The 21,841-nt window shown below is 41.4% G+C and overlaps 1 protein-coding gene across 1 annotated transcript in view; it reads right to left on the reverse strand.

Annotated features, from left to right (window-relative positions):
* The window catches only part of LOC148903034 (acid-sensing ion channel 1-like), a 40,431-nt gene that overhangs the window by 16,728 nt on the left and 1,862 nt on the right, over positions 1-21,841 (reverse strand). The window contains exon 2 of the mRNA XM_088995149.1: positions 18,828-19,023. Within this exon, the coding sequence (XP_088851275.1) occupies positions 18,828-19,023 (196 nt within the window). The remainder of the gene's footprint in view (positions 1-18,827; positions 19,024-21,841) is intronic.

Consider the following 21,841-nt stretch of genomic DNA (forward strand, 5'->3'; position numbering starts at 1 on the left):
TTCATTTCAAAATCTTTACATTTAAGGCTGTGGAGACTCCATTGCTGAATAAGCATTTAAAGCATTCATGAAAAACAATTGTCCATTTCTGCACAGTTATTTTGCATGTGACCAGATCATTGCTGTAACAATTGTAGGTGTGATGGTTAGCCAAGTGTAAAGGAAGGCAGCATTCCGACAGGACTAAAAAAAGATTGAGGTTGTAAAGGAGTTGTTGAGTCGATGTCTAATATGTTGAAGAGTTATGTGGCGAGGCCACTCTTTAATCCACAGGGAGTTGGTAAGGGGAGCAGCTGCCTTCGCTTTTTAACACTATAAACCATCTGGCCCGTGAGAGATGGAATAAATTAGAATGATGTTTCAAGTAGTGCAGGATGATGGCATGAAAGCATCAGGGAGAAATGAACTCACGTTAGGGACATTGGAAGTTGTGCACGGCAAATTTCACTGAGAAGCTCATTTTTATTCCGGCGAGATCTGACAGCTGTTTTTATGATGCACACACTTCTCATCACACTGCCTTGATTGTGACCTTACAAACAATTTGCCAAGCAGCAAGATGAGTCCAATCATAAGCATTTCTTCATTCCACAATCTTACTACAGCTAATCAGTGGAATTTTGTTCATCAGGAAAGTAAGATGTGGAGGAAACAAATTGGGGAAAAAACTAATTGCAATTTCGGAATCAGATCAGGTAGTTTTAATCAGCATAAAAGACAAATGCAACAACTCTTTTGTGTCATGATCTGGTTGGCGACCAACGGGTAGCTGGTGCTGGTCGTTCCCAATCAGTGACACTCAAAAGGACTCCAGGCACGACCATTCGCTGTCGGGTCATTGTTGTATGCTTTGTATTGTAATGTCATGAGAGGCTAGCTCTCAGCGGGACAGGACAAGGAGCGCAATGGGCGACAGGTTTGAATACAAACAAAGGTTTTAATAAAAGGTTTCAGGGGGAGTTCACAAGTAACAAAGGCAAGAAGTGTCTCTTCCAAAATTTAAATCATAAAGTCTCTTCTGAGGTGAAACTGAAGACGGAGTTCTTTTCCATGAGTTTCTAGGTGTCACCCCTCTTGATGTCCTCCTCATGTAGCCTAGCCACCTTTAGCAACGTCCGAATCCAGGGTCCTGTTGTATGGTCCCAACTGGCAATGAGTTCCACGCAGCAATCAGTTTCTCCACAGAGCACAGCAACAGCGCTTGTCTCCCCCGGGCCCACACTCCGAGGCTCTCCGCCTTAAAAGCCTTGCCTGCCAATCAAGCCGTGATCAGCCACAGGTCTGGTGTTTGAATTGCTGCCTTCCACCAGATGGGGCCGAAACTCTCTCTGGGTGAAGCCATCTTAGGGGGATGTATTTGCCCTCCAGAACCCAGCCTCTCGTGACATCACAGTATGCAATTGTATGCATTGTGGATTGTGTATGCATTGTATGCTGTGCATGTGTTTGTTTCACATTGGCGGACTTTTAATCTTGGTTTTCTTTTGATACTTTGTATTTTTTCCGTTCATATGACTTTGATTTTTACATTTTGTTCCTGATGACTTTATTGTAATACAATTTGACAAACAACCTCCTGCTCCCTCCTGTCTGCTTTTTGGGATCCGCAACCGCCATCACCACCTTGCAAAACGTGACATTTTGCTTCTTTACTTAAAACACGTTTAAAGATACTGTAAAGGGTGTTTTTCGCTTGGTTTCCCCACAAGTTTAATTTATGGAAGTGATACATTTGTTGTCAAGCTGACGGACATCATGTTACCTATAGTTCAAATAATTTCCTGATGTACTTTACATCAAGACATTCCTCACCGAGGCCACACAAAGCATATTTTTACTGATCCAGAAGTCAAATCAATAGCTCATATTTCCAAATGTAAATTTCCAAGGTTCCTTTCAGAGCTCCAAATGGGGGAAAAAAACAAGGCATGACCGTGACAACTGCATGATAAAAAAGTACGGTAAAGTGAACTCTCACTACGAGATCGATTCATCGGTCTTCTGATGATAAATCAGCCAATTTGAGCCTTTTTCACGATCATCAATATTGAACAGTTTTGCCGATTCTCACTCTCATGAAACAGTAAATGCTGTGATGTGTCAGAATTGTGCAGAATAATGTCCTTGTGCCGTTTTCCCCCTACTTGTCATTTTGACTCCATTCAATCCAATATGCATTTTGCCTGAGAAGATTAATCTCACAGAGCCATGCATGATTGCCGCCAACATTTACATTACCAAGACTGGCCATTTAAAAACATAAATCAGATTAATTGTTATTGGTGTATGTCACTTTCAGAAGTTGCCGCAGAATGAAAATATGTCACAGGGTCACCACGTCACCCTCCAAGGCTTTCCGTTTCCTCTTGGTTGCCTTGACTTGCTAGTCTTTTGCTGTGCATCTTTCACTGCCCATCCACTAATCTCCTCCATGTCCATTCGTGCTACACAGGCATGTTTACAAAATTCCTGCGCCAGCTCAGCTGTGAAGAAAATGCCAGGAAGACAGACGCAGGCACCGCAATGGCTCTTTGTGCTGCACTTCCACTGTGCAGTGAACCCCTGTCAGGCACAGCTGAGTAAACATCGAGGGATAAACAGCCTCGGGGTCAGTCACAGAGGCAATACATCCCCTTATTATGTCTGACAACATTCTTGGTGGCAGACAGTTGGGGTTAACTAGGATTAAAATATGATTTTCTCAAGGGTGATGGGGAGATTTAGACAACAAATCATCTCTTAACCAGTTCATGTGTTGGAATGCCATGGTGGTTGGAAAAAATAGAACACTGGTAAAAAGCAGTGCACCAAATCATTTCTCGAGTACAATAAATGCAAATGTATGGGAGGGAAAAAATTGGACTTGTGATCAAATCTTATTCTTCAAAATATGTGAAAAGGGTCAGTGGCATAAAAATGTTTGAAAGACTGCTGCTTTTGGATTGGATTGGATTTGCCTTTATTAGTCTCGCAGTGGAGAAATTTACATTTCACAGTAGCAAAGTTATGAAAGAAATTTTATGGAAAGAAACAAAATCTGAGTCAAATGCAATTGCACGCACACTATGAAAATATGAAAAAAAAAACCTTCAACTTCAATTTGATTACATTCAAAATATACATAGTGGGATCAGTACTGCTCCTCATTAGGCAATCCCCCCCCCCCCCCCAAAAAAAAAATGTCAGAACCCACATAACTGCAACAAAAAGGAATAATAGCCACTGATGACATTCTCTCCATTCAACCTTGTGTGCCAAAGGAGATGAATTCTGGGCTACTTGCCAGTCAGTCGACAGACAACCTCACATTTAAACGGTCCGAAAAGAAACTGAACCAACACTGTCTACACCTGAGGCAAGCGACAAATTCAATTAGTCTTCAAATTCTGTTGCCGATACCCACAAACACGTGAATCACTGCTTTTCTTTAGACATTCAGTCTACCGATTTCTGCAACTGGAAACAAAATGTTTGCTTTCATTTTGATCCACAATAAAAAGATGATGATGATGATCATTTTGCCCACGTTGAAGAACTTCAAAGCAGACCGTGGCATCTGAGAAGGGATTGTTTTTTACCTTTGTGGCTTCACCCTATTTCAATTGAAATTCAGTTTAAATGTCTGTGTGAGTTATCTATACTGCATGTTTGACAATAGAAAGGTAGAATCAAGGGAATGCAGAATGAGAAAATGAATTGGCCAAAACTGACTCGCATCCACCAACCACATACCTGATTTGAACTCTGGAACTCTGAGACTGGAGAGACAGACCTACTCTTTCCATCATTTACTCAGACTCTAAACCAGGGGTCGGGAACCTTTTTGACTAAGAGAGCCATAAAAGTAAAATATTTAGAAATGCTTCTCAGTACGCGCGCACGAGCAGCAATTTTTCAACGAGATGTCAGATTATATTATGTAAAATAACTTTTAATCACCATTAACATGAATGGTTTTCCGTTCCTCATGATTGGTAAAAATACAGCCAAACGGTCGGAATGAAAGTCAACTTGCCGGGTCCATATGCGAAGTTACTGCTAACTAGCCTGCACACGGCTCATTAGCTTCCACACTTGCTTTCTGCTGTGTCTCGCAGAAGTATATTGATGCTAACATTAGCATGGGTCTTGTCAAAATTCCACTGACATCCGACTGTTTTGTTGATGGTATTGTTTCATTGCAAATTAGAATCAGAACCTTTTCTCTCCACAAAGGTGAATCTTCCGGTCAACTCCAACCTGAAGTGAACGATATTTGTCATTTATTTTTTTATTTGTCGGGCTTATTTAAAAGGGCCGTTTACCTGTTTCAACGTGAACGGCCAGTATCATCCAACTGAAATTGCGCTTTCCGCCAACTGCCACCCAAACAGGAAATGAACAGTGAAAAAGTGAGAATGTGTATTTAGTTTTATCGACGAGCCAGATGCAATCATCAAAAGAGCCATATACGGCTCGCGAGCCATAGCTTCCCTGCTCTAAACAATAGCAACTTCAGCCACATCATGAAAGAAGATCAGGTTATAGTCATTTTTTCGCCGAGTCGTCTTTGAAGTGCACAGACTGAATGAGCTCAAATTTGATTTATTGAACATGCCGTGGACTAAGTATTTTAACATTGAGTGTTGTCCATTATAACTATCAGCCTACATTAGGAAGAAAGCCATCTGATTAAGTCACCCACAATGTCTGCAATAGACAAAACAGACATGGTAGCATGTGACAGACCTTAATAAATAAATAAATAAAATAACCTAAAAATAAACACACCTTGCAAAGATGCACAAGGGCAACTCAGATGTGCCAAACTTTGAAATGCACGCAGTCTGAACTTGCTGCATGCAACATTCTCACAGTGTAGGCCTACTTGAGCGAGAGAGGACTCTTGGGTGTATTTTGGGACGACCTCTATGATTCATCACCCGAGTGGCGCTACGGAAAGAGTTTAGCTGTGTCTGGGTTGAGGTGGGACTGATTTCATATGATGGATCTTTATGAGGAAATATCAAAGCAGGGCTGGCTTTCAAATGTGTTTTGTTTTTTCATTATGAGGCGAATCGGTGGAGCGCTAACCGGGTAGAACCGCATGTTCAATTTGAACCCCCTTTGGAGAGATTTCCGTGGTGATAGTGATGTCCCTTCTAAACATTCGGATACTTAAAGGAATGGCATCTTGATGGCCATTGATGCAAACTGATGAATGAATTAGGATGGCAACGAGCCGCGGGGCAACATGACTCACGTGGTGTGTGAAAGAGGCCCAGGTGCAGCTTCCCGTTGAATCTTGGGTCACCCTTATCAGTTTTCTTGCAACCCCCTCAGTGTCTTTCTTTGTTTCCTTATGAATCAACATCTTTTGATTGATTTGAAGACACATTCTCGATTTTGTTTCTCCTCCCTGTCGTAATCACTTGTCCACCCTGTCATTTTCCTCTTCAAATTTCCATGTATTTATTTTTAAGTTTTGCTCTGCTTCTTCTTTTTGCATCAAGTGTACAGATGGCTTGTGCGGGTTATTTGTGGAGCCTGATTGATGTAATATTTTAACCTTGCACTCTACACTCTGCCTTTGAGTTATCAAAGTTGAAACGAGTCCAAATTTCACAGTTTTCTATACATTTTATAATAATAATAATAATAATAATAATAATAATAATAATAATAATAATAATAATAATGATAATGATAATAATAACAATAATAATAATAATAATACATTTTATTTTAAGCGCCTTTCAAAGCTCTCAAGGACACTTTACAGTCACAGACAAGCATAGATGCTATAATAAATGAAATACAATTATCAATAGAATGCAATAAGTAAAATACAATTACAAATAGAAGCAAGAGATAGAGCTTCACAGAAAATGCAATTTTAATTGGGTGGGTTTTGAGATCGGATTTGAAGGTGGGAAGAGAATCGATGTTACGAATGTAGGGAGGAAGTGAGTACCAGAGTTGTCTTCGCTCTCTCTCTGTTGTGTGCTTATCTATTTAATGTTTGCAGCTCTGTAACCCCCCCCCCCTCACTGCTGTGTTTTTGACCAATCACGTGGCTTTAAACAAAGACTGGGGGCGGGGAATAGAGGACAAAAACAAGTCGGCTGACATTTTCTTGTTAGGAGAACAGGCTCGTTCGCGAACGACACATCACTCATTGTGGCGCTCCGTGCGTATCTCGAAAAATAGTTTGTATGCCATGGTGAAATTTTCTTAAATTTAACGTTCGTAAACCAAAAAGTTCGTAAGCCAAAATGTTCGTAAACCGAGGTACCACTGTACTTGAGAGAAGTAGGACAGCAAGGAACTTTCAGGCACACCTTTAAAGGACGCACAGCCAGAGTATGCCTTCAGTGTGTCGCAGAAGGATGTGAGGCATGTTTTCAGGCTAAAAATCACATCTACGTTGTTACAGCAGTTAGAAAGCATGTCCTAACTGACTTGGTTACTTAAAAGGCTCGGGGAATAAGCTCTCAAAACACGCAGAAATCCAAAATATGTGTGAAACAGGAGCCTCAGGGATCAGGGTCCAGCCCGCCTGAGAATTCATGTTGTACTTTTACGAAATAAATCCTAATTTATGAACATGACAAAAAAGCTGTGAATTGGGCACAGTGGCTTTTGAGGAAGCAAGCGCCTCACGAGGAAGTGTCTGCATGCCATTTGTGTGTCTTTTCATGCTATATCGTGAATGCCACTCAAAGGTTCCACGTCCACAACACTGGCATTAATGAGGTGTCTGGGGTGACAACACAAGCCAGCGATAACTTTGAGAAGCGCACTTGGGTGAGCCCAATCACTCCCCCGATGCCAGGCAACAGGAGCTTTATCATGAGGAGAAAGTCATTTCCAAGTATCAGGACAAACGCTGTGATTGCTAAATGAACTACCAAGAAGGTTACTGTCTCTAGTCATTCATATAACCTCTTAATAATCTCTCAATGACAATTCTTATTAGGTTGGCTCATGCGCCTCAGAGTGGTCGGCAACTCATTTCAAGCCTTTGAAGAAGTTCACTTCATTTCACCCTGAATCTGAACTCGTAAACTTTGACCTGAAAGTAGGGGCGATTGAGTTCTTGATGACTATTTGTACACTTTTGAATAGCAATTGATTTTTATTGATGTTGTGTTCTTCATATGCCCGATTTGGCACCACTCAAGCAGAATTGCAGCAGAGTGGCAGTTGGAGGTCTTTGACACTAAGACTGCCATCACTCAGCTCCCTCAACCTTTTGAACCTATGCAACCGCGTCCTCTGTTCTAAATTTCAATTCAAGCATTTGGACAAAGTGACTTAGCATCAGCATGCAAATTCACCCATAAATCATTTAGCCTGTAATGTGTCAGCACTCATATTTTGTCCCTGTTGTGAGGAAGATTGTTCCCAGCTGAATAGTATTTGGTAGCATCGCTCCTTTTTCATTCTGACTTACCTTGGAAGTGAATAGCTTCTTGGAAACATTAAAAACAAAAAAATAGAGTTACTGAGTCATCAGAGAGGTCAGAGGAAAAACAACAATATGAGGGCATCTCAGGTATCTGACACGCATTTCTTTCATCCTTGTTTTTTAGTTTCTCTAGACAGAGTGCCATGCCATTCTCTCTTACTCAAGCACACGGGGATAATGGAGCCGGAGAGGTGGCACAGGCCAAAGACTGGAGCTGGATAATAAGCAGTATTCTGCTTCCTTAAAAAAGAGCTGGGCAGGAAAAGACGACGTGGTCTCAGTTCCGCTGCACTTTTCATCGATGCTTCGAAGCGATGACCAACAGGGACGGCAAAGCGAGTTCGACCTGCCACTGCTAAACGTGTCCGCCTGCCTGCTAAACGTGAGTGATGTCCTCTACTCTGGGTGGCAGTCAGAACAGCGCTCCTGAAGCGGTAACGCCGCTTTCTCCTCACGTAGCTGCAAAGCGGCATGACTGATGGGTTTCATTTCCCATCATTATGAGTGAAGAGAGCCATTGCCCTTTGTTGACTGTGAGTATGTGGTTGCAGTGCATAGAAAGGACTGCTTTATGGAGACCACAAATGGAGACTGCGTTATGCGCACAAATGGAGACTGCGTTATGGAGACCACACTTCATAAACCGGCCTGTAAGGCGCCACACATGGCTTTAGTTTTCGGTATTTATAGACTGGACTGTACACGTACGTACGCATTTGTATCAATGCCATTTAAATTTAAACCATTGGGAAAGAGTAACACATTTTTGTTTTTGCGTGTCAACTAATTTCTTTTGATTTTTAACAGCATGAAAATGTGTCCCAAGTGTCTGGTTTTCATTGTGATTCTGTGCAGTGGGCATAAATAAAGTGCTATTACCTGTGAATCTCTCACAAATGCACAGAGAAACACACATATGCACACTTCTACCGGTAAACTATGGCTTCTACCATGTTATTTTTCTAGGCATGTCTGAATTTCCACCAGAGACAACAATCAAAATAACAGTAGGCCAAACTCAGACTGCAGGCCAAGCCAGACTATCGGTTAGTCAGTAATTACAGAGAAATTGCCAGGCCGAGTATGATAGAAAAGTGAAAGGGCACATCGAGTAAATAGTAATCAACGTGTCAGCTAATCTCAGTTGAGGCTGCTGCTGTTGTTGTTGTGGATGGCTCTGGCTCGTGTGACGTTTCGTCCGTGTGACTTTGGTTCCAGGATGTGTGCAGGCAGAGCTCTTGCCAAGTTATCTTAATCGCACCAACTTTCGACTGAGCGCTCTCATTGACATATCATGTAACCTCGGGTTTAGGGATGCCACTTCCTGCACAAATAAAATCAAGGCTTCATGATACCAGAGTCAGATGAACATGCAGAGAGCTGTTTTTGTCCTAATCGCGGGCTGCTTTCTCCTCCCATTCAAATCCTAATTATATTTTGCTCTGGATAAGGCGCCTGAAGCCAAATCCAGCCTCTTCCTTTCTTTCTACATTTGGTCTTCAGCTTTCTCTGACTGTAATGGCTTCCCCTCTTCCTGCTGCGGAGTCCCCTGAAAAAAATCCAGGCCACCTTTCCACATGGGGAGGATTTGTAACAGTAATCACAGATTTGTTTGCACTAAAAAACACAGCAAGCTATCATTCCCTCGCCCAAATTCCAAACAAAAAACAGCATGTGTGCCTGCGCAGCTAACTGGAGAGCCCATTTTTAAAAACCCTAGCGATGTTCTTCCTTTCTACTGTTACAAAACTTTATTCTTTCCACTCTGTTAGACGTCGGCTTGTTGCTGCATGTTATTAAAGTGATCTCCCATTCGCACTGAGTGAACGATTGAAACACAGCCTGGCATAATTGCAATTTAGACCAACGTGTTAACCTTGGTTACACTCAGCGTGTGTAATCAGGAAAAGCTCATCAGGCTAGCTACGCTGCATCATCCTGCCGCTTATGTCATCTGGAACTCTCCAGCTGATATTAAGATGAGGTGACTCGCTGGGATGGTGGCGTTATCCAGCTCTCCCGCAGTCAGCGTGTCACTGAAGCCTCCTGCAAGCAAACACACAGCCCTGACCTGCAAAGTCACCAGCGCTAAACCTCAAGATAAATAAAGCATGGGCAGAGCAATGCAGACCACTTGCGCTATTTTCAGCATGGCTCGCTCCGAAATGCCTTAAAAAACACCCCCTCAACCCCACACCAATTTGGTCAGAGCAGCATGACTATCTAGAAACGAGCTGGAGTCGTGGAGAAGCTGCATGGCTGATCACCTTTGAACAACATGGAATGATTTTTCATACCGTCAACATTTTTGATTGAGGCCATTGGTGTGTCGAGCAGTGGCCAGCGGTGGTCCCTCATTTTCGGCTATCCGAACAACGTTGAAGCTCCCCAACCACCTTCATATATGATTTCTACAACTGGATGAGCTGATATAATTTTTGGGTTCTTACAATCATATGGTTTGGGTTGGTTAATAGGAGGTGCTTAGGAGTCGATAATCCTCGCACGGAGTCAGAAGTTGAGGTTATTTTTCAGTGTTAGGCCAAGGTGACAGAAAGCAGTTTTCTTTATTTGTTTTTAATTCAAGCAGCAGTAGTTGCATTGATGTTGGAATCGAATGAGGTGCTCTTAACGCTCCGGGTATTTAGATAGAATCAGAATCAGAAAACCTTTAATGGTCCCACAATAGGGACATTTGCAGTCTCATTGGTGCTATCCATCTCTTGGTGCTAACCTACACACAAATGGAAATTGAATAGAGTGATTTCGTCCAGGCCAGCGGGTTTAGGACACAGGCTAAAACCGCAACTGAAAGGCTATTTATACTTATGGTACTTTTGCTGAACTGTGTGTCAGAAGGATTCATTTGGACATGCTTTTATTGGTCATCAATAAAAGGAGGCCCTAGATCCTTTATTATGTTTTATAAAAAGGTCTAGTTATTCATGTGTTCCATTTTTTTTCTCAATTGTAACAAACTATTGTATTATGGCAGCAAAGGCCCATTCCCTGTTTATACTTGGAAATCTTGTGTCAGGTGACAAAAGGTTTGAATTTCCCATTCGAATATTGTTGAAAACAAATGACTTGGAAAATAAAACGCTACTTTGCTGCCACAAGTCACGTCCAAAGACTCAACGGACTGAAGCTGAAATATTGAACAGTCCAGTTACTTCACAGAGGCAGTCAACACACCAAGAACACTTGAAGACCAATATTTGTTTCATGAACAGGTGCAAAGAAATCAATGAAAGCAGTCACGTCAGTCTTGACTGAGGTGCTGTTTTCAAATACGCTTGGTGAAGTCAAATTTAAACGTCTGCGGCGTTCAATAGTCCCATTGCTGACGGACTACTTTTGCGAATAAAATGAGTTTCCTTTATGAGCCCCGAGAATACTCTGCACCTGCTGATTTCGGAAATGTGGTTGCTTCAGCTGATGATGACTCTTTCTTGGTGGTCAGCAATAAACTTCACTTCAGCAGGCAGCCACAAATGACTTTAATCCGTCATATGGGTTCGTTTGTTTAATCACCAGAGCATGCTGGGAACATGTATTATGCCCTTTCAAAGATTTGCTGCCTCATATCTTTTTTTAAGAGTAAAGTTATTGATGTTGTGCGGTAAAATGGTCGAATTTCGCTGCAGACTAAGTTTTCCATCTCTGGAACTGGCTTTCAACCTGTCTCGGTGTCGTCTGCCGAGAAGGACTCGGTCTCCGCACAACCCTGAACAGGCAAAGCCGTACCAAAAAAGCACTGACGGCTGGCTGGATTAATTCTGAATTATTTTCCGAGCGTGCAAAGCCCTTAACTCCTAATTGAAAAAAGGGGACGTCGCAGTAGTGCAGAGAACAAAGAGAAGGGCATGAGAGCGAATGAGGGAGAGAAGGCGGAGAAGAGCCTGACATGAAAACATAATGAGGATTGTCATGCCCATGGGAGCTGACGTGAGGGATTCGCTGCACAGGGCTATAGACCAAGTAGGAATAAAGAACACGACTGAAGATGGAAGAGGGCACGAGGGCACAAAATGAGGAGAAAAAAAAGAAAAACGGCCGAGGTGTGCTAGGATGTTCATGGGCCAGGAAATGCAGCTGTGCTGACCCGCAAGCCGCCAGGCAGTGCTGTTGGTGGGCTGCACGCCAACTGTCCCTTCAAGCCACTGAATCTTGAGGAAATAAAAGCATGTATGTTACGGTTGACCCCCCTCCCCCACCTCTCCAAGGACTGCGGTTCATTTCGGGCTCCAAGCAATGGCAGAGATGGCTAAAAAACGCTTGAAGATTATAATTTAAAGCAGATTCTTTACTTACAGACAGTGTCTGTGTTCAAATACCTGACATGTTTCGGCGTCTACTTCCGCCTTCGTCAGAGTAATGCCGAAACCTGTCAGGCATTTGAACACCTACACTGTCTGTAAGTAAAGAATCTGCTTTAAATTAGATATCAAGTAGACAGGATGAATTTAGTACAACGATTGCTTGAAGATTATTTCGACCAGGGCCAAACACTTGGAGCTCTAAAGCACTCAAACTAATAGAGTGTGTAGAAAAACATAACGTGCTGCAATTAAACCTTTGGTTTGATTTCAAAAAATGCATTTTTGATTGTGACTGACTATATTGCACCAAACAACATTTGGTCTTTGCGTCAAGGCTACATTGGATTCACCTCATGCCGGCTCAGCTCAAGAATGTGATGGGAAAACGGCAACGCGTCATGTTGCATGCTCCACCGGCATTCATACTGAAAGCATTTTCAGCAGAGTCAAAATTGCAAAAATAAACTGGAAAGATGGTCTCTTTCAATATAAATGGACTCATGGAATTTTTTTCAGAAGGGAAAACAACACCTTCAGAATTATACTCGTGTCGTCTCTTCCTCGTCGTTCACTGTGCTACCTGCCTGTGACGCTTTTGGGCCGACCCAGGTATCCTCTAGACCTGAGGCTATTTACACATGTAAGACAGCTGAGTGAAGTGCTTTACCACCTGCTAAGAATGAGTTAAAGCTAGTCATAAATATGCATGGGGGACGCAATTTGAAACTAGAACTTCATACTTGATTTGGGGTCTACCTTCAAGGTGCAATCGCTGACTGGGATTAATATGCAAGGCGAGCTATCTCAGACTCAGAATTCTTAATGCTAATGTTTTAAAATGTCTTTTTCACCTTCTTTTGATCTATGCATAAAGAAATCTCTGCTGGGTTTCTCCTCTTTCCTCTTTCATGAAGCACGACGCAAGCACAACAATGAACAGATTACCAATGCATGGCATCAAAGGCATCTTGAAAGGGAGCGCATGCTTGACAACTCCACGCAAATTTGGGCAAGGGACAAAGGGAGTTGGATTGTAATAAAAGCCTCAAACGGCTCCATGGGAAGCAACTCTCTCCCTCTGCGGGCCAGATGGAATTCCTTGCAGAGCAGCGCTCTCTTCAAAGACCACTCGAATGGTTTTATCACACTCGCCAGGCTGCTCGTGTATGTGCATGTTTTTCACCTGAATTTGTGTCAAATGAGAAGAAAAGGTTAATGAGTCTTAAGATTTGAAGACCTGTGAGCAGTCAGCCAGAGCGCAAAGGCAGGAGGAAACTCTGCAGTGCCACAACTCCAACCTTACACCTGCTGTCTGGATTAAATTCTTGGTTTCTTCACTACATTTTGAGTATTGCGGTATTTACCTTTTGCGTTTTACATCTCAGTCTTCGTAAGAACAGCCCCTCTGCCTTGATGGGTGACACAGTAACTATTTACACCAGTTGAAACTGCAGTAAAATCAAACAAGTGCATTTATTTATTTAGTTGAAATGGTGATATCTTGCTAGGCGATAAGATGTACAAATAGACATAAATCAAATTTGACTTTTTATCACGTATCCGCTGATGAAGATTAAAATTGGCAATGAAAAGGACTGGCATGCCTCAAAGTATTCGAGGGTTTGCTGCAATAATTCTTTTGCACGGTTCCTAGATCTTTGTTCATATAGTTCACTTGCAATTGTTAAGAAAAGTGTGTTGCCGGGCTCGAACATAGGACAACATGTTCATAAATAATTAGGTTAAAATAAACAACTAAGTAGCATAAGCAAATTTTACCCAAAATGTATCTAAAAAATTGTTAGGTTGCAACATTGAGGCCGCCTGGTGTTTAAAAGAATAAACATTAATCAGGGGTCCCCAACCCCTGGGCCGCGGACCGGTACCGCGAAGAAAGAATAAATAATTTACATAATTTCCGTTTTATTTATTATCTGAGTCCGAACTATGTTTTATTTTGAAAAATGAAAAGTCACCGCTTGCAGCACATTTCCGTGACGCTGGAATGGCTCGCGAAGCTCGCTGACTTGTGCGACATACATATTCAACCTGCTCAACGAACACAATCTGTCACTTCAGGGGAAAATGACAACTGTCTTCAAGTTGGGTGATAAAGTAGCTGCATTTAAAGCCAAACTGGATTTGTGGGGACGGCGCGTGAATAGCGGTGTATTTGACATGTTTCAAACATTGGCGGGGTTTTTGAAAGAGACTGAGACTGAGCCTTCATTACCCCCAGTTGATGCACGACAGTGACGTGCAGTTAGGGGAGGCATCATGGAAACCTGTCATGGAAATATCAAATGAAAAACTAAACTGTTATATGTATTTAGTGATTTGGACCACTCCTGTACGACTGAGAGCTTACACAGACGTATTTAGTGATTTGTAATTTAAAGTTCTTGTCCATTTAACTTCACCGTTTTTGGATTTTTTTCAAAATCGCTGAATTTTCATATTTACTGTTCAAATACTAAGTAGAGACGAGCGATGAGGCAGCAGCCGGCTGAGCCTCACCATGGATTGCGCAATGACTATGCTAACTCTGCTGGCTTGCTCTGCAGTGACACCACATTGATGCTGTCCCTCTGCATATCGCTGTTAAAGCGTTCAAACACGTTTAGTATATGAACTAAATTTCTACAGTTTAGCTGGTGTATATAATGTACAGTCACTGTGCATTATAAACACTGTACTACAGTGTTTATTTTATTTTATTTTTGTCAAAACTGTGCGTAGGTGAGGCACACAGTTCTTCCGGCTCATGACAGGGGGCACTTGTGATTCCAGAGAGACTTGCGACTCCACGGCTGCAGAATAATAGAATTAGAGACAGAAAGCTACAGTAAACAGTTAGCAAGTAAAGTGCAACCCTCCAGTCATTTTTTCGTGTTGCTTGGCCTCATTTTCAGAATGGAGGATTACATATATAAATTGAAAGAATTTTCTAAACTGGACTTTCACTCGAAGCAGGAGATAATAATTAAAGGAAGACCAACACCGGAGCTAAAAGGTTTGCTTCGGACAACGTGACAGAATACTCGCTCTTTTCAGACAGACTGGTACACACGAAAAGGCTGGCTGTGTGGATGTCCAGCAAGAAACCGCCTTTTCTGCTTTTCCTGCCTTCTGTTCTCAACTTATGACAATGTCTGGACTCAAATGGGATATTGCGACCTAAAAAGATTTACAACGGAGCCTCATCAAACATGAGAGGTCCACCGCGCACATCCAAAGTCAAATCGCGCTAAAAACATTCGGGATGTCCACGATCGACTTGGCTTTGGATGAACAGCGAAGACTCAACATCAGCATCCACAATGCTAAGGTAAAGGAGAACCGGGAGATTTTAAAAGATCTCATCAATGCCACCTGCTTCCTTGCCAAACAACAGCTGGCATTTCGTGGAAATGATGAAAGTAAAGGCTCTGCTAATCGTGGCAACTATGAACTATTACATGCTTTCGCTGAGAAAGATGACAGGCTAGCGAGACATTTGGAGACATCCACTGTATTTTCTGGCCTGTCAAACAGAATACAGAACGATTTAATTGAAGCAGTTGGTGATGTCATTAGAATTGACATTAAAAAGGAGATCGGTGCAGCCCCATTTGTTGCTGTAGAAGTAGATGAGATTGTCATTCTCAGCACTGAAAAGACTGAAACATACAGTCGCAACAGGACTGGTCAAGGACGACTTTCTTCACTGGCAGTGATCTCCATTGAGACAGAGAGACTTTTAAAACTGAAGAAAGATAAGGAAGGCTTCTACAAATGTTATCGATGCCTTTCTTCAGAAGGAGCGGCGCATGGACTTCATTTACAAGTAAAGGTAACACGATAATAACGTTTTTTTAAATTATTTTCTTCGATACTACAGTTTGTATATATAAAGAATGCTGACATGACATTTTAAACAAAACACGTTAACTGTTGCCAATCAAAGGGTGAATAAGCTACTCTGTAGAGTTCATATGTTTGTAAATCTGACTGTGATGACGTCAGTGCCTCACCAGCCATCAACCTCACCGCACGTCACTGATGCACGAGCACCTGTCTTTGCTATTAAAAGAGTTCGAGCGCTACTTCCCAGCCATAAAAGACCCACGAAATGACAAGGAATGTATCCGCAATGCATTTGCCATCAAACCAGGTGAATCCAGCATGCCTGTGAGAGAGGAAGAACAACTGCTGGAGTTCGCAAATGATGGCGGATTTAAAAGTATATTTGAGACAACAACTCTGCCGATGTTCTGGTTTAGAGTGATGGCAGAATACCGCGAAATCGCCACAACACCACTGAAAACCCTGTTGCAGTTTCCGACATGCAGGGTTTTCTGCAGTGACCGCAACCAAAACAAAACTACGGAGTAGAATGGACATAAGCAAGACACTTCGGGTGTCATTGTCTCCCATTGACCGTCTCGTTTCAGAGAAACAAGCTCAGGGGTCCCACTGATTCAGTTGTGACTTTTTTTCATGCGCTTTGCACTTGTTTTTGTGGTGTATCTTATTTTGAAGGCACGTTTAAACATTACCATGGTGACCTTTGAGCGTTAAGAGGCAGAGACTATGTTACATATGTTGTTGTTGGCGCGATGTTACCGGGACTCTGCTAATAAAGTTGGATAAAAATACACAATGGATTCAAGTTTATTATTATATTTAAAAGAAAGAAAAAAACAGTTTCCATGCCTGTCATATCATTTTATTTTGTTATCTGCCAGTCCGTGAAAATATTGTCTGACATTAAACCGGTCTGTGGCGAAAAAAGGTTGGGGACCCCTGACATAAATGACCTCATTCACTGCCATTCCTGGATTTATTCGAGAATTGAAAAGCATGACGAGGAGCGTCAGACCTCTGGCAATATTTTCCCTCCCGCGAGGGGTCAGCATTTGCCTTTTCTACAGCCACCCCCACTTGCACCTCATATTACTCCAGATTTAGGAATTAATTATTTATTTCCGATAAAAGAAGAAAGTGTAAGGTTTTGTACGCTGCATTGAATATTTACGTATTCCAAAACCCAATATTCTGTGGGTCCTGCAATTTGACTGAAAATGACAAACCCTGGCACTGGAGTGGAAACATTTTTGAACATCTTTGGCAGTGTATGAGTTAAAAAAAAACACTGCCCCATAAAGCGGGTCCGCTCATTCACTTTAAAATCAAGGTCAAGGCGCACAATTGGGTCACTTGGACTGTGTGGAGGTCAGAAGCCTGTGACTTTTTTGAATTCACCAAAATGACATTACAACAACGACACTACCATCTAGCCCTGGTTTTAGCTAGTCTGATTTGTAGTCTACCTTTGTTTAATAAATTGTCAGATGCAACAGGGCTGTTCAGTTAAATTGGCTGCAATGCCTAGCGAGGCATAGCGTCATCTACAAAATTCACAAACATTTAAACTAGATATGTCCTGGCAGGAAAATGAAAATGCTCATCTTTTTATGCTGACTGCAGTCCAATTCCTGGGGACATACCAGCTTGTTTGCCAAATTGCCCAGTGAGGCACAACATTATCCCAAATATGGTGAAGTTGACTTGCCATGGCATTGAAACAGTTTTTAATGCCAGGCACGTGGGGGGCCTGTTTACAAAAATATGTCTCTATTGCTTTTTTTACACTCGAAATATATTTTTTAAAAATCTCATACGTGACAGCTTTTTTTGCTGAATTTCCATTTGTATCAATGGTATAATTGGTGAAAAAAAAACTTAATGAATTCTTGAATCACCGATTTCACCGTTAGCTTCACTTCTGAAGTGAATGTTCATCCACTCACTCAACCATTTCCATGCCTAGTTACATGCTAATGTTCCAAAACATCAACCATCTGTCAAGCTTGACCTCAATGGCTCAACCACTTTTTTTCCTCCCTCACAGATGCCAGACTTCTACAAAGACTGTTGAAACACAAAAAAAGTTGTTTGTGTTGAGCTATTTCAAAATAATGTGCAAAAAGCACGGCAGCTGAGCTTTTACGGCTGCTACTGTTGTCATTTGATCTTGTAGTTCCACTCTAGCGCTGGCATTTCTCTTTTCGGTCATGGGGGCACTGTATTCATCTACTCTCCACAACTTCTTAATTATACAGAACTCTGCTATGAAGCAGAGGAGCCAAACGCAGGAAATATAAAAAAAAGTTAGTTGTAAACATTTGCACAAGATCGCTGGGGCCAAGTTAACTCGGCAGCAAAAAAAGCAACATCAGATCAACAAGACATACAAGCACTCTGAATGTTATCATCGCGTGAATGTACTTTGGTAAATGTATTTGTTGTAGCCGTGAAAAAGTGCAGCAAAATCATTGCAAACATCAACCCATATGCAGTGAAAGAGACGAGATCTTTACTCAACACAAAGGTCAAGCAGCTAACTTTTAAAGTAATTCTAGATCAATGCCATCGATCCAACTTTCATGCCTCTCAGGCTGTAATTCAAATCTTTAAAAAAAAAATACAATTAAAAAATTACAATAATGCTGTACTTCAAAGCTACTCCGGTTCCTCATGACTAAAATGTGTTGTTAATATGCCCTTTGATCAATTGCAATGAGAAAAGGGGAATGGGTCTTTAATTATGAGTCATCGAAAATTAGGTAACTTTTTTACATTGTACATTTGTATATTCAGTTTTTTTGTTGTTGTTTTGACTTGAAGATGTCAGCTGTATTTTGTTTTTCGACTTCATCCTTTCCTTTTTTCTTACTTTCTTCACTTTGCTGCTGTGAAATGTAAATTTCTCCTCTGCGAGACTAATAAAGGCTAATCCGATCCAAAATACCAAAAGGCTCACAATGTTGATGTTTACACTGAACAAAAACCTTTTGGTTGATTTTTTTCCTTTTTTTGTGTGGTTAGGATGGGTGAATGAAAAGATAGACGGATAGAAATTATTTAATGCATTTTTTAACTCAACTGCGAACAATTGTGAGCTGCCTCAGTAATTTTCATTATTCTCGATGCAGTGAAAATAAAGTTTCTTCACTACCAGAATCAAACAGGAAAATCATCACGATTGGGGGTTTCATTGTGTCTAAACGTACCACTTTGAAGTCATCAGCTCTGCACTCGCTGCCGTGGAAGTGGCAAGAGAGCAGCATGTCGTGAATGTCGTGGCCAGTACGGTCGTAGAATTCCAGCATGTTGAAAGGTCGCGGTTTGAAGTTGTGGAAGTCAGATTTGATCTTCAGACTCTCCAAAACGCTCTCCTCCACAAGATGCACATCTCGGATCTCGTACCTAGAAGAGATACTCATTTAGAGATGCAAATGTGAATGATGCCGTCAGCCTGCTCAGATATCAGCCGCATAAATTACGCCATAAAGTGACAAAAAAAACAATTATTTTATTCACGTACTGCAATTTCCTCTGTGAAGAATACACTTCTTTTTTTGTGCACTTCATATTGTTCCCTTGCTCTCCATACAGTGGTTGATCAGCTCAATGGGGAAAAATGGTGGAAAATTTCCAAGCGCATTTCTTGTACAATATCAGTCAAAAGTTTCATTCAGTTTTTTTTTATTCTTTGAAAAACATTGATGGAGTTTTATGGTGAAAAAAAGTCTCTTCGAATAAGAACTTCGAATAACCTGGAATGACTTCCACTTCACTGAGTTCAAACTTGAACTTCTGGACCTTTTCGTGTGTTTGAGACTTTGTGAAGTTAAAGGTGTTTTCAAACTTTTGACTGCAACTTGGCAAAAATTGATCGGTTTTAGTTCTTGGTAATTTTATTACAAAGTTCCTGAAATTGAGTTTGGTCATGAAGGTTGATACGAGAGGTCAAAAGTAAGAGAAAAATCTGCAACACCAGCGCATTGATGAACTACTATGATATTACCAAAAAAAAGTACAAATTTGGACATTTTATGCTTTATCAGACTACTCCCCATGTTACAATCTGATATATTTGTAAAATTGCTGTTTCCTGTTGCTCTCCATTGCTGGATGCAACGTGAAGTACCGTATTTTCCGATGTATAAAGCACAATGGAGTATAAGACGCACCTTCAATAAATTAAAAACGTTTTCCAAATATAATATGGAAATATATCAAAGTCGAAATATAAGGCACACCACATTGACTGCCCGTCTCAGCACGATGGGGGACAGAGCTTTCAGCCGCTCTGTCCCACAAACTCTGGAACTCACTTCCTCCCAACATTCGTAACATTGCTTCTTTTCCCACCTTCAAATCCCATCTCAAAAACCACCTATTTAAAATTGCATTTTCTGTGTAGCTTTATCTGTTTCTATTTGTAAATGTATTTTATTTATTATTGTATCTATGCTTGTCTGTGACTTTAAAGTGTCCTTGAGAGCTTTGAAAGGCGCTTGAAATAAAATGTATTATTATTATTGTTATTGTTATTGTTATTATTATTATTATTATTATTATTATTATTGTCTGGCGCTATAGGAGAGGCTGGGGTTATGCACGACTTCTTCGACAGGAAGAGGGAAATGGAGTCGGTGGCTGCTAACAGTTACCAGACATGTTGTGGCTCAATATTACTTCACATATTAGGCGCATCTGTCACGTTTTGCGAGGTGGTGATGGCGGGTTCGGATCCCAAAAAGCAGGCAGGAGGGAGCAGGAGGTTGTTTGAAAAATTGTATTAAAATAAAGGTCAGCAGGAACAAAATGTAAAACATCAAAATGATCTGAATGGAAAAAAATACAAAGTAGCAAAAGAAGACCAAAAGTAAAAGCCCGCCAAGGTTAAACAAACACGTACACGATGCATGCTGCAACCAAGCAGCAAACAAACAATGAATCGGCACCGGATGATCGTGCCAGGTGTCCTTTTAAGTGTCATTGATTATGACGACCAGCACCTGCGAGGCTGCCGGCAGGGCTGACGTCGCTACCCGCTGGTCGCCAATCTGATCGGGACGACCAGCACCTGTGCAGGCGGGGCCGACAGCGCCCCCCGTTGGTCGCCAACCAGATCATGACAGCATCTGCATATAAGGCACAGGGTCATCTTTTGAAGTAAATCAAGGCTTTTGGGTCTGCCTTATACAACGGAAAATACGGTACCTTTATTTCTGTTCACCCTCCTTGAAAAAAAACACATTCTCGAATGTACTCAAATTAATTTTATCAAGTGGTTGTCTAGTAGTTCAATAGTCACCTATGATGTTATTTCCATGCAACCTTTTGACACAATAAAATTGAGAAAAGCCAACCAGCATTTTTTGCAGCGTAGAATGGCATCATAAATGTCGGCCTATGATATGTTTTGGAACTAATCACTAAAAGTCACACACATCACAGCATTGATTTGAGAATTTGGCATTCAGTGGAATGTCTTTGATATTTGTCTTGAGAGGCAGCGGGCTCCATTGCCCCATGTTAAATGCCAACTCCTAAGCGAGTAAGGGAGCCAAATATCCCACATCACTCTTGGCATTACGCTTAGCCTCGGGAAGTTTCCTTTCATCAAATGGAGCTCATAAATTTCCAACCACACCACCATCTATCCAAGGGGAGTCGAATAGTAGCAAATGCATCGGCTGCAGACCTTCACTGTGCGCTTTTGTCCAAAGGTGACATTGTCACGCACTTTAGAAAGAGCTGTTTACTTTGATTGCATCTGTTTAGTGTTGTCTCAATTTGCAGGAAAATGTGATAGTATCAGCTTTGGCTTTTAGTCATGACAAATGTTTTATTCCATGCACCAGGAAATGGGTGAGGGCGAATCACGTTGAGATTTTTAAAGATTGTAGAAAGAATTTGAATGTCCAGCTACCACAGTGTGAACATCTCCGCAATGACAGCTCAACGGAGGCTGACGTCACCTACAGCGCCGAGCTACATCTCTTCTGAATGTATTTTACCTTCAGAAGAGATAACTGCTCACTTTATATTCACATGAAATTTAATGCTGTGCTGTATACCAAAAGGACATTGAGCCATGACGCTGAAAAATGAAGAAAGGATTCAGTAAAAAAAAAAAAGAGTGCTTCAAGATCATCCGCTATTCTGGGAAGACACTTTTGAAGCTGCTGAATCAGAAGACTATTGTGAGGTCAAGCGGTCACAGAGGTTTCTC

Source organism: Hippocampus bargibanti, linkage group LG01, assembly GCF_051943395.1.
Source record: "Hippocampus bargibanti isolate YZ-2025 linkage group LG01, ASM5194339v1, whole genome shotgun sequence".
In the NCBI taxonomy this organism is placed as follows: domain Eukaryota; kingdom Metazoa; phylum Chordata; class Actinopteri; order Syngnathiformes; family Syngnathidae; genus Hippocampus; species Hippocampus bargibanti.